This window comes from Phalacrocorax aristotelis, chromosome 14 (genome assembly GCF_949628215.1).
Source record: "Phalacrocorax aristotelis chromosome 14, bGulAri2.1, whole genome shotgun sequence".
Lineage (NCBI taxonomy): Eukaryota > Metazoa > Chordata > Aves > Suliformes > Phalacrocoracidae > Phalacrocorax > Phalacrocorax aristotelis.
The window spans coordinates 8410116-8427232 of NC_134289.1; the positions used below are offsets into that span (position 1 = coordinate 8410116).

The 17117-nt window shown below is 40.9% G+C and overlaps 1 protein-coding gene across 1 annotated transcript in view; it reads left to right on the top strand.

Moving 5' to 3' along the window:
- The first annotated feature begins 285 nt into the window (after positions 1-285).
- Positions 286-17117, top strand: part of FAM13C (family with sequence similarity 13 member C) — a 57197-nt gene continuing 40365 nt past the window's right edge. Inside the window, exons 1-4 of the mRNA XM_075109533.1 lie at positions 286-371; positions 5232-5288; positions 7043-7241; positions 14895-15016. Of these exons, the coding sequence (XP_074965634.1) occupies positions 310-371; positions 5232-5288; positions 7043-7241; positions 14895-15016 (440 nt within the window). The 5' untranslated portion in view covers positions 286-309. The remainder of the gene's footprint in view (positions 372-5231; positions 5289-7042; positions 7242-14894; positions 15017-17117) is intronic.

Sequence of the window (17117 nt, forward strand, 5' to 3'; positions counted from 1 at the left end):
ATACTTGTTTGTAAACCTAAGCCTTTATTAGCAGCACTGTTACAGTCATAAAAGAATATGATCCCTTCCTGAGCCTTGCAGACTACCTGCATCCCTGTATTAATTCAAAGCGCTGCTGGATGGGCTTTGTGAGGGCTGTAGGACTAATCCCTATGGTTCCTTAATTACGAGCATGTGCAGAGCAGCCGAAGGTACAGTCGTGCATGTAGAGCTAACACACAGAGACTTGCCTTGCAATGCCATGTTTGTGCATGTGTTCCTACAACTGAGAAGGATTCAGGGAGCCTGCCTGCCTTGTTGACTTATCTGATGTTTTCTTGTTTCTGTTTCAGCATTCAGGATAATTCCTTCAACACGACAGCTTTAGCAGAGTAAGTGAACACTTTAAAGATGTCCTTGTTTTTAAATAAGAATGATGAGTTTAGTTACTGTAGAGAAAAATTGTAAGTAGCATTTGAGAAGTCCCAAGATATCTTTCATATATTTTGATACAGTTTTCTGTAATCTAAATATATTATTGACTGTATGGGAAGGATTGCATGAAACAGCTGCCTTTACATGCTCTGTGACCATTTAGCAGTGAAATACCTTTCTTGGAGAATCTATGTTTGATGCATATCACACATGTTTAAATGCATGATTTTCAGTGTAGGATAAATCTCCAGTGAAGATGTTGCTCATTTCTGGTACTGATGATTTTGACAAACACAGAGGTGTCTTCTAAGAACACATGGTCTATTCTTCCCAAGCATTATTAGAAAAAAATTTCTTTGCAAATATTTTGAACCACCCCACACACATTATTAAGACAAGCCAAGTACCAAATGTGTCATTTATTTGTAATCAATTCCATAAACTTGTTAGAAGGCCTTCCATATGTATCTTGATCATAAGGATATATATGTTGACTTTTTTTTGTTGTTGTTTTACAGAGATAACAGAACAGGACAAGGGAGAACATTAGAAAGTTAGAAAAGCAAAGGCTTTAGGAACTATTACAAATTAAATGGTCTTTGTTTTATTTCAGTTTAAAACACTTCAATTTTGGTGTTCTCTACATGATCATTTTGCATGCTTTTAATTGTTTCAAAAGCTTTTAAAGGAGATTCTTCAGCAGTTATGTGCCAAGCAATTTCTCAGGAAGGAAAAGATTTATAGATCTGTTTGTGTATTAGGTGAGTTTTACACTGCTAAAATGCTCATAATTTAAAAAAACCCTAGCTGGACAGTGAGCTGTTTGCCTAAGTGCTGCGGGGGCAGGATACATTCTGAAAGCAGGCCAAGTTGGAATCGTCTGAGCCATCCCTAAGTGTTGTCAAAATCACTACAGGAAAAGTAATATTTCATAGGGATCCCAATAATCTCTCTCTCTTACACTGCTTTCCTGTTTTTGCTTACATTGCTTTACTTAATATTTTAACTTAGTCATGCTTTTTGTGTGATTGTGGCAGATATGGAAAGATTTAACAGAAGCTAATAAATTATTAAGTAATTTTTTATTATTTTCTGTGTCCCTTTTAGTTAAGTGATGAACTGTGGTGTGTAAAATTCTGGATGCTCCTCCTCCACAGAAGAATAACCAGATTACAGTTAATACATTTTTCATATTTTTTTCTCCTTCCCTTCTGTCAGTCCCTAAGTACATCCATTGTTTCCTGTAGAGATTCCCCTGGAGCCGCCCTTGTGCCTGCCTCACCCTTGAGGTTTCTGGGCCCTGAAGGTGACGGCCTTTCCCTGTGGTGCTTCATGTGACCATTAAGACAAGAGCCAGGATGGCATAAAAGCTGACTGGGTAGTGAGTGCCAGCACTGCCCCTGGGGAGAGGGAGAGGGGTGCAGGCAGTGCTGTGCTGTGTAGAGCTGGGGCTAGGCCAGCCATTGCCCAAAGGGTGAACCTCCCTTGATTAAGCTGTTGGGTTTTTTTCAGGGGCTTTAATTTTAAATCTTGTCTTCCCAAACATGCAAGTAGAAACATACTTTTGGAAAACAAAGCAAGCAAACAATGGCATCTGAAAAGCATTGTCTAAATGAACAAACTTGGTTGCCAGAGTTGATTTCCCTAAATCCTGTTTAAAGCCTGCCTCCAAAGCCTGTTTTTGAGAACTGCTGAGGATACGCAATTCTTAGTGATTTCAGCACTAGTTTTTTTTGTGCTGGTCATATCAGAAAATAGATTACTTCTATTTAGCAGAATAAAGAGAGAGCTTGACATGCAACTTTAGACATCCCCATTTGACAATGTCTGTCTTTACTTGTGGCAAAGGCAAAATCAGGCTTCCTGAATGATACAAAATCAGTGACACAATACTTTCAGGAACGTTTCTCCAGACAAGTCAAGTGCCTGGGGCTGCTAAGCTTCCAGCAAGCCATGCATGCAGCCTGGTTTAGAAGTTATTCATGTGAACATCTTAAAGGTCAAGTCAGCAAAAGGGAGCAGTTTTCAGGTTGTACTGAAATGGCTTCTATGGAAAGGTGAAAATGGAAGAAAGTTAAAGAAAAACAATCTCATTAAACCAGAGCTCCTTGGAAAACACATGCAGAGGCAGAATTCTAAAGAGTCAGAGTGGCAGTCCATCTAGACTGGGATCCCATCGCTGCCCTGGCTCTGGCCAGTGCCGTAAGATCAGTAATGGATGTACTTCTGAGAGACACATCCATCAGTCAGTAGTTAGACCATGCACTGAAGGAAAAGGATTCACATCACTGGTTTTGTCAAAAATACTTCCTGCCCAACGTAAGCTTCAACCCGTATGGATTTATGACTTGAAGCTATTCTGGCATATTCTCTGATGTTTCAGGAATGAGTGAGATGCTGCTCCAGTTTTTGTGTTGGTGGGAATTCTCTCTACTATGTGGCCACAAGCTTTTACAACACTTACAAACTCTTGAATATCCCTCTATCTTTTAAATATAGCTAATGTTGGACAACAAGATTTATAAGTTACTGGTGAGGGGAGAGGGGTGTGTGCATGTCTGAGTTGATATTTACAGACAAGCGACATGAACACATAAGGTGCATTTCTTAAAGAAGCCAAGGTAAAAACACTCTGTGCTTTAATGATGGGTATTTGCACTATATTATAGATTCATATTTTTAAAGGTCCTACTATGCTCATAGCCTCAAGCACTATCTTGTGTGAGAGACCTTCTTGGTTAATATTTATTCTTACACGAAGAAAAATTTCTATTAACAGTTTCACAGTGTGTTGCTTCTGAACTTCTTCACAGTCTTTTTATTACATGCTAGACACAGTCTTCTCTGATTCATTATTGCTTATCTTTCCTATCTACTGCTATCCACTTATTCAAATACATTTTGTCATGTTCACTTACATTGTTTATAAGTTCTGTCTTGTTTTATGACCTTTATCACTTGCTGGATGCTAAGTTAGGATCTGTGCTTCTCAAGAACACCTTATTATAGCCAGCTCAGGGAAAGCAACCCCCAGGGCTCTTCCCCAGGTTAAGGAGTATGCACAGAAGTATGCACATGTAGACTTGGCTGATGGACCTGTGCTCAGTCACCCATTTTCCCTCCAGAGAGTGTTCCCAGCCACCAAAATGGCCTTTCAGGACTGCAGGCTGCCATGTGTGGTGACTGGTGAGAGGAGGGGGTGAGTGAAGCCAGTAGCAGAGCTTCTTCCTCCCACCTGCTCTTCCTGTGGCACACACAGGAGGGAGAGTTTGTTCCTTTAGAGGCTCCCTGGGCTTTGTTGACTGTGGCTTGGTCCATGGTGCCCAGCACATCTGGTGGCATCTTACCCTACTCTCAGGTCTATGCTGGGAGCTCTGTCCACCCAGCTGTGACCTTGGCACTGTCTCCTCACAGTGTATTTCCTTGCTGTGTTTTTCTCCCTCTGAAGTTTTCCATTGTGTTTTCCACCCAGGTTCCTGGTTCCTTTCTTACTGGGCTTCCTTCTTCATAACCCCAGTATGTCCTATCCTCACACCCCACTGGTGTCAGAGACCAATAAGGTAGTTAGCAACAGACCAGAGGAGAAGGTGTGATTGGCATCTGGAGGAAAAGGCAGCTAGATTTCTACAGTAAATTTCTCCATTTTGTACCTCAACCCCTGTCTTCTTTCTGTCATCGCACTTTGCCGTGTGGGGAGAACTGCACCCGTTGCAGGAATATTGTGTGATTAAGGGGCATCTGCAACTGTACTTATCTGTTCCAGTTGCAAGCAGCAAATGCTTTCATCCATGTGCTGATGTATTCAGGAAGTGTAAACACTTGAGTGTCCCTTTAAATATTTTCTGCTGCAGTCTGGCTTTTGATAAAGATACTAGCAGAAGACTGGTGGGAAAGAAGAATATATTAAAAACCTTGCCATCAAATTGCAATGCAGAGCTATGAATTTATCACTTAATGTGCTCTGTCCTAAGCAGGGCAGCTCTTCTCAAAATTTAACAAAACAGCAGAAGTACAGGCTGCTTCCCCCATAATGAAGAGATTCCTCTGCCAGAAAACTTCAAGTGATCCAGGCCTGCTTAGTGGCTGTGCCCTGTGAGTATGAACAGAGGGTGAGGAGAGGGCCCCGGCTTTTCCCCAGAAGTGATACCTAGAAAGGGTGTACGCATATTTGTTAGGAGTGTATGCATGTATATGTATGCTCATTTGAAGAAAGACTGCTCATGGGCTTTGCAGTTATATCATTCCACAAAGTTCAGCCATGCTGCACGATACAGTGTTCAACACTGAGTGGTTAGGCAGCCTTACAACAATTCTGCTGTTTGTAACTTAAGGGGATGTAATTGATTATGATTCTTCGGGCGTCTTAAAAAATTCTGCTAGTTTACTTTTTAAGACTAACGATCAGTTTTATTTGGGGATTCTTCTTCCTGCTGCACAAAGAATGACTGCTCTACTATGGTTACTATTTTTGTGAATCTAGGAGGAAAACACCCTTTGCTAAATGATTCCAATTCTTTTTTATATATAAGCAATTAAAATACAGAATTTATTGTAATTTTTATGGTAACATCTGAATTCTTTGTCATCATTATTTCCATCTGGTTGAAAATGATGTATCAAATTGTGTATGCTTAACATCTCAAACCCTCTTCCTCTGAGATTTAGACTGTCATGGAGCAGCTATGGCATCAAATGACCCCAGCAAAGGTGCGAGGAGGAGAAATGTGTTTATACTTTGAGCTGCACTGTCATGTTATTAAAAGCTAAATTTCTGCAGCTGGCAGTAAATCAGCAATTATTTTGTATCCATTTTCAAGGTGTGATGGGGATTCAGACTCTGTACATGAAGATCAAGCAGCCACTTCCAGCCCCAGGTATTCTACTGCAAATTTTGTCTGAAATCTGTTGGCAGCAAATAAAGCTGTCAGAGTGCTTCTGTTAAACCATTAGAAAGAAACATTTATTCTCAAGGGAATGCAGAATTTCTAGTGAATTACTTGCTAAAGCTATTAGGATTTCTGGGAAATGCATATTTGTCTTGTAACCTTATGTGTAAACAACATTAATCTTAATTACTGTTGTTATTATATGAGTAAATATATTATGGTCTGTGTTCTTAAATTCACACCAGCTCTCATCCTAATACATTGAATTTTACTGTACAGCAGCTGGTACAAAGTAGTAGTAAGCAGAGTTTTGCAACTGTGCAAGGATATGCTCATTGATGAGTGTCTCTGAAAAAATAATCCTTCAAACTATAGTTTAACTGAAGTATTCTTGAGGTATGTCTCTCTCATGGCTATGTTACTATATGTTGATTGCTAAAGAATGCAACTTAACCTTTCAGACAGATTTTGAAATCAGATGATGCCTTAAAATTAGCAACACTTCTGCACATCTTGAAATGCCCGTAGGATGTAAAGCACCCTACCCTGTAACTCTAACAACTGCCTTGGAGCACGGTTGCAATAGGCACAGGCAGTGATGGTGTTTAACTCCACAGGCACCCTGCAAGCATCCATCTGGATGCTGATGGGTCACAGATGGAAAATGAGTTTGGCGGCTCAGAGTCCTTAGGAGAAAACACTGAATTAGCAAGTTATGCTTTCTGAAAAAAAAAACCAAACAAAACCTCTGGGGTTTTACTTCAATAGTCCTTGACTCCCTTAGTTGTGGAAGTTTCACACCAGGAGAAAGGTCACCTCTCAGCTAGCCATTAGGATTTTACCAGCTGAAGCTAGCATCTAAAATTCCACCTGCAAGCTAAACAGCCGGGGATTTCAGAGCAGTGATGCTGATCTGCTCATCCTGCCAACAAAGCAGGCAGCCTCGCATTCTGCATTGCGGTAGCTTTCTTAATGGTGCCAGAGAAATGCTCCCAGTGGAAGGCTTTAGACCAGTCCAAGGCTGGATTGACTGGGTGTGGATAATACTAGCAAGGTCCTCTTAGGACAGGTCGCACTCTGTAGTCTAGGTGGAGATTGAAAACTTCTGTCCCAGATTCAGTGGTTAACCGAGCATTTGTGGGCAACAAGTGTCTGTTTAAACCACCAGATGTGCTGTTATATAGAAGGACCTTTTCTCCAAACTGGGAGAACAATATACTTGTCCCTTCCACCCAAACACACCTCTGGCTGTTCAAACCCTGCTTTGTATGCCTACCTCCCTTACTTTGTCCAAAAGCCCTCAAAGAGAGAGACTGTCAGAAGGGAAGTGTGATTATAGTGAGGAATTATTGTATGTGATGGCATTTTTGTGAGACTAAAACCTAGTGTGAATCACTGGATGGGGCAAGTTCTTCTGTCTGAAAGAGGCAGTTTCAGATTTTATTTGGGGAATATGAACTGTAGGGCTGAATCCAAAAAGTGCCTCTAAAACTAGTCATTTAAATGGCTCCACAGGTGAATGTGTAATAATACTAACAGTAGCTTAGCTTGTGATTTGACAATAAACAGTGGCCTCTCCTCTTCATTTTACTAACATATGCAGTGTTTGGTGTGTAGACTACTCAACTTGGTAAAATTAAAATGCCAAGAATAGCTAAGAACTTTTGCTGTTCCTCCTTCATAATGTTTTGACAGGGTGTCTGAAGTCCTGCCTGATGCATTTCAATTTTATTTTCTTACAGAGATGATGATAACAAAGAAAATTACCCGGACAATGCTGGTGTCTTAGAGGAAAGGCAGCTGCCTTTGCAAGATACTCAGCAGCACAAGCAGCAGGCGGTAATTGACTACACTCTAGAGCCTGAAATGGGCAACTTAAAGCTAAGAAAACCTAAGCCCATTGCAAAGCTAGAAAATGGAAAAAGCCATGAGGAAAGCCAGGTAAAAACCTAAATTTCCCAAGGGTAGGTTTATGGTTCAGTGTCTGAGCAAATATAGCTTTTGAAATGCAAAGTGGGACCCTGGTAATCCCTGATGTGACTGAGACTCCACAATAATCCACCATGATTCTCAGGGACCTGGAGTCCTGGAACCCTCCTGTAATGACAGGCAATTTCTTTCAGCCAGGGAACTGCGGAGAGGGGTGTGTTGATAGCTCTTGCAACTGCTATCAGAAGCAATTGGACAGCATAGCTGAAGATGTGCAAATATCTCTTTAGATTTCCTGTGACTGCTTGCACCAGATATAAAAATCTTGGTAGCTGCAGCACTTGATTAGACTTTTTCTCTTTGTATATTTGATTGAGGATCTCTTGCACTGGTATTTTGGCTGCAAATGGAGAGATTTTCTACTTTCCCTTTAACTTTCTGGTTTTTTCTCATCTTTAAATAATAATCTATTCCAACACAGATTCTGGTACCTCTGCTCTTGTCTATAGGCTTCCCCAGGTTGAGCTGAGGGGAGCAGAACTGTAACTTTTTTAAAGTTAACAGTTCTTAAAGTTAAAAGACGGCCAGAAGTGAAGAAAGACTAGAAATGAACAGCACTTCTGCTGCTGCCTGTGGAGGTACATTGCTATGTAGACTCCAGAGTTACCACCTCCCAGCAGCTGCTGGAAGTGCCTCAGCTCTCCCCTAGTGCTTCCCAAGTTGGGTTTCATGTGCAGTGTAAGGGATAGAGCTCTGGTCCAGGTTCAACCCCTCAGCTAGAAATATTCTCATAACCAAGATAGTTGATGTTAATGTTGGTAGATTGTTGGCCTGCAGTAGGGACAAGGCCCAATAGATGTCTGTGTTTGCATCTCTCCTTTGATGTATAATATATTTGGTTATTTTCTGTCTCTCCTCCCTTCTTGTTTGTGAATAGAAATTTGCGGAGTGCTTTCTGAAATGCTTTGAAGCCATTGTAGACCAGGAATGATTTGGGTTCATTTTTTTAAGTTTAGAATGGGAGTTCATAATTTTGGATGGCATGTCTTACCTCCTAAGTGAGGAATATTCTTCTGAATCCCAGAGGAAAAAGTAAAAGCAGGTGGCATCCCAATGGTATTATCATAGTCTCTTTCAGAATATCAGTGTCAACTCTTGCCCTAATCTTCTTGCATGTTTTTGCTGGAGTTCATTCCTGAGATGAGGTAATAACTGCTGGGTTTTTTGTAACTGTATTGCATTACTAGGAAATGTTGTTTAGGCTGCAGGGAGACGAGATGTGCATGTTTATCGGGAGATAAGAAAAACAATAGGAAATTTTGCCCTATGAAGAGCAAGTGGAGGCGTATCAGGAAGAAGAGTCATAAACAGGACTAGATCTGTCTCATAGGCCATCTCTTGCTCTTTCAGCTACTTCCGAGTCTCCTGTCTGCCTGCTCCCTGTGTATGCCATCCCTGTGTCTCTCACCCAATGAAAGTGAACACAGCACAGAGTTCCTGCTCTATGGTATTTCACGTGGCCTGAAGAGGTTAACTGAAAATGTTGATATTCTTTCATGGGAAACTTTTCAAGTATATAATTAGACTGCCATAGAATACCAGTGCAACCTTGATATGCAGCCTCTGGAAGGAAAAATGGTATCAGGCAGATAAGTGTCACATGACTCAAGGGCTTGAATTAGGAAAGACAAAAGTGGTCCTGGACCCCCCCTGCTACCCATTGCTCCCACCACTGGCATACTGGAAGAGGTAGGATGTGTAGGCACTATTTTATATCACCTTTGATTTGATGGGTGTACTCAAGGAATGAGAGCTATTGTGCAGCTTTGAGTGTAATATAAAACACAAACACAAAGCAAACATCCCTCCGTAACAGGAACTCCACTTACTCCCAGAGGGAATTGTATCCTAGTGCTGTGGAAGTCTTTTCAATGGCTATCCTGTATCTCCACTGAGTTCAGTGGTGCTTGCTGTAGAGGACAGAGTTTGCTTCTTGGAACAGTTTGTAGAAGGAAGCTGTTTTGGAGGAAGCATCTACCAAGCCCTTCATTTTGCATAGCCTTCATTCTCAGTGGTAAGGATGTGCATGCTCCTTGACCCTGAGTGCTTGCCTTGCTGCATCTTCAGCTACCTCAGGTGCTTTTGTTCTTAAAGAAATAAGTATCTGGCTCCTGGCTTTGTTAAATGTGCCTATGAAAAATGAGGCTCTGCTTGCAAAAGTGCTCTGCGAAGGGTTTGTTTCTGTGAGTGGGTTCTCATTGGGATCCTTGATGTGTTATGACCTCCCAAACTCTATTGCAGCTGTCTGGCTGCTCTAGTCATGAATGGGTAGGAACTGCTTCTCACCATTTTACCGCTGAAAGCAAATTGCTGCTGTGTTGTTTCTAGTGGCTGTTGTTTATATGTATATTGCATGTTGTTATTATCTGGAAAAGTGGGCCAGACTGGTGCTTTGAAACACTGTGAAACACCTTGCCACCAAGCCACTCAATGAGATAACTGTACTTACAAGCAGCTGATGTTGAGCTGACGAACAGCAATATCTGAGTACATGCATTCATGAAAGAAAAGCATGATGATGAAACTGTTCATCTTCATTTTCCTGAGTTTATAGAAAGAGTACTTTTTCAACAGCCTCCTCACTTCCCCAACCTGACTTCTCTGTGGCATCAGAAAGGAACAGTGACAATATTGCAGTGACAGTACCTCTTAAAGGTGTTGCTCTGATAAGCCAAGGAAATATTTGCTACTCTCTCCTATGTGTTATAAGCCCATGAGTTGCTTTTTTAGAAAATTGTCCCTTTAAGATCAGAATAAGCTATTGGGAGATAAATAAGTTTGTTGCATGTGTTGGAAGGATTAAAGTCTGTTTGGATGGGAACCAATTTTATGTGCCTTTCTACTAGTGGGAATCCAGGGGATTTCCATTGTAGAAAGGCCCCTGAGAGGGAACAGACCTCCGTGTTCAAGTAGAGGAAAGATGTCCAACTTGGGGATTTTGATCTTCACAAGGCTCTCAGTCTGCTGAAGTGTGATTCCCGTGCCTCTGATTTTTTTGAAGCTAGTATATTACTGTAGTTGTGTACCCTAGGTCTTGAAGAAGAAAAGGTTATTACATTTATAGTGATGATTAACAGGACCAAGTCTAACAGAAGTGCAGTACCAAGTGACTTCACTTGACCATCTATCAGCTGATAAAATGTCTCTAGAGTAAAGCTGTACCTTGGTTATCTCTCTGGGGACAGGAGCTGGGTATGGGGGCAGCTGTAACCTTTCCAAAGCATGGGAAGAGAGGTGGGCTGCTGGAATGTGATTATAGCGCTGTACTCCAACTACTTGGTTTCATCCTTCCTATGGTTTCATGAGCTTCTTTAGCAATTCTGCAATGTTAATCTATAGAAAATCAAATTAATTAGAATTTATTTGACTTCAAGAGGTGAGGAAACGTATGCCAGAACATACTCTGGGAAGTCAGTGTGAGAACAGGCGGTGAGGAATGGAAAGTCTGCTTTCCGTGTCTAATCCTTTCTCCTGTCACTCACCCTTGATGCACAGTCATGAATATAGATTTTTAAATGAGTCATCCTCAAATTCCTTATTGATTCTGAGACATACTTATAAAGTGACACTAAATATGCTAGCTAATAGATAGAGACAGTAAAAGTTCAGTTTTAAAGTCATATTATCAAGGTAAATGACTATAAAAATGAAATGGTGGCTTGACAATCAGGGCCTAGAAATGGGAATACTGAAAACTGCTGTATGAAATTTTGTATTTTGAGTATAAATTAAATGAGCAAATATCATGGCTTTCAAAGAACTTCCAGTAATTTAACATTAAAATTGTGGTTTTAAATGTACTGGCATCAAAACAACAGCCCCAATATTAAAGCATTCACCACCCAAACCCATGAACGTATCAGGTAGTCTGCAAATTCCACTTCAGTTTTCAGGTGTACTCTATGTTTAAACCATACCTCCCATCATGGATTAAATCTGTTCAGTTCACTGTCCATCAGCTGAACCTGCTTATTTTCTTGTGTGGACTGGCATTTTCAGGAGGGGTAGGAAGCAATTCTGCTCAGGACTTCAGTCCTGGCCAGTTTCTGTACTGACACAGCACCATGAGGTATGCCAGGGCTGCGAACCCAAATGCTGGTGCGGTATTTTCATGGCGCTTGCATTCAAAGAGAGACTGAAGTCTTTGTGTGTTGGATAAAGCGTATGAAGGGTGCAAGACACTTTGTGGAGTTCAAGAGCAGATAAAGCTGCTGCATAAACACATCAAAGGTTTGTATACCTGTGCTGTAATACAGATGCTCTGTCAGAGATGGGTTTTGACACCCTGTGATTTTTTTTTAAGGAAAATAGATTTAAAAAAAAATTTAACTTTGTGAAACAGAAGCTGATTTATCTCAACATGTGTATCCATGATGGTAATTTTTGGCTGCTTCCAAACCCACATATTATTTTCTGTACAAAGCAAATGTCATGGTAGTGATTATGCAGCAATAAGTCTTCTCGGCAATACCTGGAGATTTCCCTTTTCACAGACTGGTTTCCAGATGCAGGCTCATTGTAGCAGCTTCACTTTCGGTAGTGAACAAGAAACAAAAATGTGATAGAAGACAGCACTGTACTGTTGAATGCCTTTGACACATCAGGAATGGGTTTCACTGCTCTTAAGAAATAGAGGTCCCATCAAGAGTGTTTCCCTAGGGTTGCTCTTTAACACCCTAATGACATAACTTAGGAACAACTACAACAAAGAAAAAAGAAAAAAAAAAAAGAAAAAACAACCAAAACCCACCCAAGTCTTCAAACACCAGACCTGCAAGTGAGCACTTACATCCATCATATATTCTTGCCCTCATCTTTCACTTTCATTTAGCAGAAAATGTCTTGAATTGCTGTGTTCTTTTTGCTGATATTGGAGAGAGGTATTTGTTTTCTTTTTACCTGCAGTAACAGGTTTTGTGGTCAACTTCTGAAGTTAAGCACATCTAAGCATAAATGTTGAGGATGTTGCAAGATCTCTAGACTGGTATAAGTCAATGGCTGTTACCTCTTTTGGTATTTTATTGTATCCTCAATCTCCATATTGTCATATGAGGGCGTAAAAAGTGGGATTCAAATCCTAACTAGAAATCTCCCCTAATGATGCTACTACAGACATAAGAAAGTAATCTCCTGAACTCCAGTGTCCTGACCTCTCCCCTCTATCCCCCAGTATACATCCCTCAGATTTATAAATGATACAAATTTCCAGTTTCAGTTCCAGAGGTTTTTCTGAGATCTGATTTGTAGTCTTCCTATGTGTCTCTTTGAGAAAGAATATTTTCAGTATGCAACACAGTGATGATGCAGAATCCTTTATTTCAGCTTTGCTGATGCCAATATATAAGTTAGATTTTTTTTTTAGAGAATATAGTGTTGTTATTTCTACTTTCTGTCATGTCTGATACCTAGCAAAATGTAATCCGGTCCCTACAAGAGATTCTAAGCATGGATGAGGAAAATGCCTGTTCTACCTGGAGACCATCAAACCACTGAAGATTTCTGAGCAAATAAAATAAGCTGGTCCAATCTACTTCTACCTTCAACTTTAATGAAAACTGTTGTGTTGACCTGTTTACTCCCCAAGAGCGCGTAATCACTTTTATATAAGTAGGGGAAAGTAATGTTAAGATAGTAATGGAAAAACTAGAGCAGTTGCAGAAAACTGCTGTCCATTTGTAACCTGAATTGTTATTACCATTTTTGGGTAGAATATAATTCATTCAATGCTAAACTGTGTTAGACAGACATGGGGAGAGGGGGAGACGTCTTCTCTGGAAGGCTCTGAAGGAGAAAGGGTAACAAAAGCAAGAGCAACGCTAGTCAGTTGAACAAAGCTTTCACTCCTTTTGCCCTGACAGCACCAGAGCTTCATAACATCTAGTCTGAAAAAGACAGTCTCTGTTTTGGAGGTCTGTTCTGGAAATTTGCCCCTTGTCCGTAGTAAGTATGGATGGAAAGCTCGATTAGCCTCTGCTGGGTCAGTCCTACTGCAGTGGCTGATACCAAAGCAAACTAATTTAATGTTAGCACAGGTCTCTCCAACTGGCAGGGAAGGTACTTGCAGCCCCAGGGCAGACCTACACTTCATAAATGCAGTGCGGACATACCCCACGGACGGACGTGTGTGTGAGAGTTAGTGCATGGCTGCTTCCTCCTGGGTGCCTCCCATCACGACGGTGACAGCTGACTCTGTAGCAATAGATTTCAACACTCTCTTTAGACTCATGTCATAGACTAAGTAAGAGAAATGAATGTTCACTTATCCAACAAATATCTGATAGTTAAAATGTCATCAGGGAGAGGAAGTAAAATGCCAGTGATCAGATTCCCCCCTCCCCCCATGATCAAGGCCTTAGTCATTCATCATTAATTTTGAGAAGTGGGCAGTGAATATTTCTCCTGAGAGGAGACCATTTGGACAACATTCTTAAGTTTAAAAATTGTATAAAGTTGACAATTTTATACAAGTGTAATTTATTATTGTTTAAATACAGTATATCTCTAAACAAGCTTAATTCATAATCTGTAAAGATGCAACAGACTAAGAGGTAAAAGCAGCCACTGTTTTTGTAAATGCAGCTTGATGTCAGTCCTCCAAGTTCCCATCCAAACAGTCCTATCCAAACTTCCATGCTTCCAACTAAGCTTTGAAACCAGAGCAAAATCAGATGCATTGCTTTACCAGGGGAGGTGAGCACTATTGTTTTTCAAGGCACATTGTATTTTAATTTTGTAAACTATTAGAAAAAAATATTGGCTCATAAAAGCTAATAAAGAAGTAAGAATAAACCCTGCTTTGATTATCACATTTTCAAAGAACTTCGTTAACTTACCCCTTTGCAATGCAAGGGAGATGATATAACCCATTTTATAGGTAAGGAAGTTAAGATGTGCTGAACACATCTTGTCACAGCCCTACAACTGGTTTTTGAAAGCTTGGAGTAAAATGCATACCTTTCTAATTGTTACTCCCTTCCTCAATTTGTTGGACTAAATTGGCTTTGTTTTAATTTTCTGTGTGGCACGTTGGCTGATGTGACTTGTTTGTCCTCACTGCCTTTCACTCCTCCTTCAGTAATACCCTGTTCATAAAGATATGTGTACACTAGGGAAGGGAAAGAGCAAAAGGAAGAAGGAAGCTGGTTAAACCTTACAAATCTTATTTAAGTGAACCGCATTTGCTTTTGTCAGCCAAAATTTTTCTGATGATGCCCAAGTAATAAAATATTACTGACATGTGAGTAAATAATTTCAAATGAAATATGAACGTATATATAAGAAAAAAAAATATTGAACTCTGCGTAGCACCTTTTCGCTCAGAAGCTGACATCTGTTATCTAACTAATAAACAGAAAATGGGTTACAGTCTGCTTTAGTTTCAAAAAATGTTTTACAGTGGAAGAAGATACTACTTTGTTCAGAACCTTTTCTAGTCTGTGCTTTCCAGTTGTTTCGAAATTATTACCAAAAAAATAATAAAGAACCACAATCAGCATCCTGTCTCGTGGAGCTATTTTTTTCTTAGCAAAATATTCAGCTAGGCCTGATTGGTACTGACGGGGCATTCAACTCTGGGGTTTGTTTTTTTTTTTTTGCCTTGTGCAGGAGCTGGAAAGTACAATACCAGGCCTCTCAGAGTGGCAGGGGAAGGCTGGATCCTCAGGTGATGACAATGCACAGAACATGGCTTTCAGATGCCAGGAAGCAGTCGTGAGATTTCAACCAAGGTAAGCCTTGGGATAAGACAGTGCGTTTCACTTCTGATTAACTGTAGGAAAGGCTAATTCATTTGCTGCCTTTTGTATCAAATATTCAGGCTCCTGTCTCCTATTGGCAGTTGTATACTGTATTTATAACCTAGAACTGTTTGGAGAAAGTGAAAGGGATGAAGATGATAATGCTGATGTCATCATTCTTTAAGACCCTTGTATTTCAAGCAGGAAGAACATCCTTAGTTCAGAAACTTCAATTCCTCTCTGCCAAGTTTCAAAAATATCTTGGCATTCTTTTTCCTTTCCTCCCTGTGCTGACTTGCCTCAGTATTTGTCACAGTTGTATTCTCTCTGAGAAATGGGAATGCTAGATGATCCCTGAGGTCCCTTCCAACCTGTGATTCTGTGATTGGGAATCCGCACACCTGATTTTAGCATAGGTATGCATTTACGTACAGTTTAGACCCAAGGTGCTGTTTAACTGTGCTTGTTCCAGTGCTGTGAAGGGTATGGGGTGTTCGGGTCAGGCATTAGCTGAGTCTTGATGGCAGGTAACTCCTGTTACTCATGGAGTAACTCAGCTCTGGTATCTATTGCAAGTCACAGTTCCTCCTCCAATCCTTAATGGCTGTGCAAAACGCTAGATATGGGGTTTCAACTCACCCAGCTGACCCAATCTATCAGGGATGGTGTGTCCTAAGATTAAGATTTAGCTCTTACTGACAGGCTTGGACTGTGTAAGATCATGCTCTTCACAGCCACCAGGTTTTGGGCACTACTTTACAAATTTCTCATGCTCAGGTGCTGGTCTGGCTTTGCTGTTCATGTAGAGTTTCAGGCAGGTGAGCCAGGTCTCTGCTCTCTCTTCTCTGCCTCAAGGTGCATGACAGCCTTGGCGCTGTGTGGCAGAGGCTCTGGCTCTCTTTGGAGGGACTGGAGCAGCAGCTGTACATCCCTGGGATGCTCAGTGGGTCATGGCATGGGTAGTTGACATACAGAGCTCATTGCCTCCAAGGTCTGTTTCAAGTCAGGACTAGGTTAGTAGTGACAGTTGCCATCCAATGGCAGTTTGGTGCCTTAAGTGAAATTAACTTCTTGCCTTCACCGCAGCTTTTAGATGGCAACATTGTAAATGATATTAATTTGTGCTCTCAAAGGAAGCATTTAATTAGCTTTCACAAAGAACTGCTTTCACCCTCCAATGCTTGTATCTGCAGTTGAGACACTGAAAAGTCCTGAATCTCAGGAAGTGTTTCTAATTAGCCCCAGCCTAGGAAGCCTGCCTTCTCTTTTTCTGGCATTCTTTATGCTAGGAAAAGTCACATGGATTATCTTGTAAAGAAGAGCACAGTGAGTTTGGTATCAGAGAGAGCTACCTAGTGGCTCTGTTGGTAGGAGGTCTGTGTATGGGTAGATAATGAAATAACATTGGTTAATTTTGATGGAAGAAGCATGGACTTTAAAGATAAGAACCAGAGTAGAGTGTGCATGAATAAAACAGTAACCACAGCAAAGTTCCTCTGTCCACTTCAACAGTTTGGCCTGTTTAGTTTGCCTGGTATTAAACATTGTTCACTGCATTATTTATTCCTGTTTAACACCAGGGTAGCTCCTTAGGAAGCCTGCTGTCCACAAGTACTAAATTTGTTAAATAATGGTACCTGGATTTACCATGTTAAGAGCTGTGAAATGATAGTGATAAAATCTCAGCTCTGGCCATGTCTTAGTTTTGTTATATTACAACAAAATAGAGGTGACTTTACTCCCAAAGGAGTAAAGGAACTTTAAACATGGAGTAAACGAGCATTAACACATGGCCCCTGGCCTCATACACACACTTTACTTTGTCTTAGCTGTCCTTGGAAAAAACATTCCCACCACCCAGCTGGGGCAGGGGACTTTGAATTATATATGCTAAAGTTACCACTTTCAGTTTGAGAGCCACTGTGTCTGGTGGCTCCTTTTAAGGGTCACCAGCATCTTGCCCCATCCCTCTGCCGTCAGTCAGCCTTGATAGAGCCAGAGCATTCACATGCCCATGTCTCAGCTGATGCAGGTCACTGGCTGCTGCATCAGGATCACAGATCTGGCTCATGGAACAGGCTGTGAAACATAG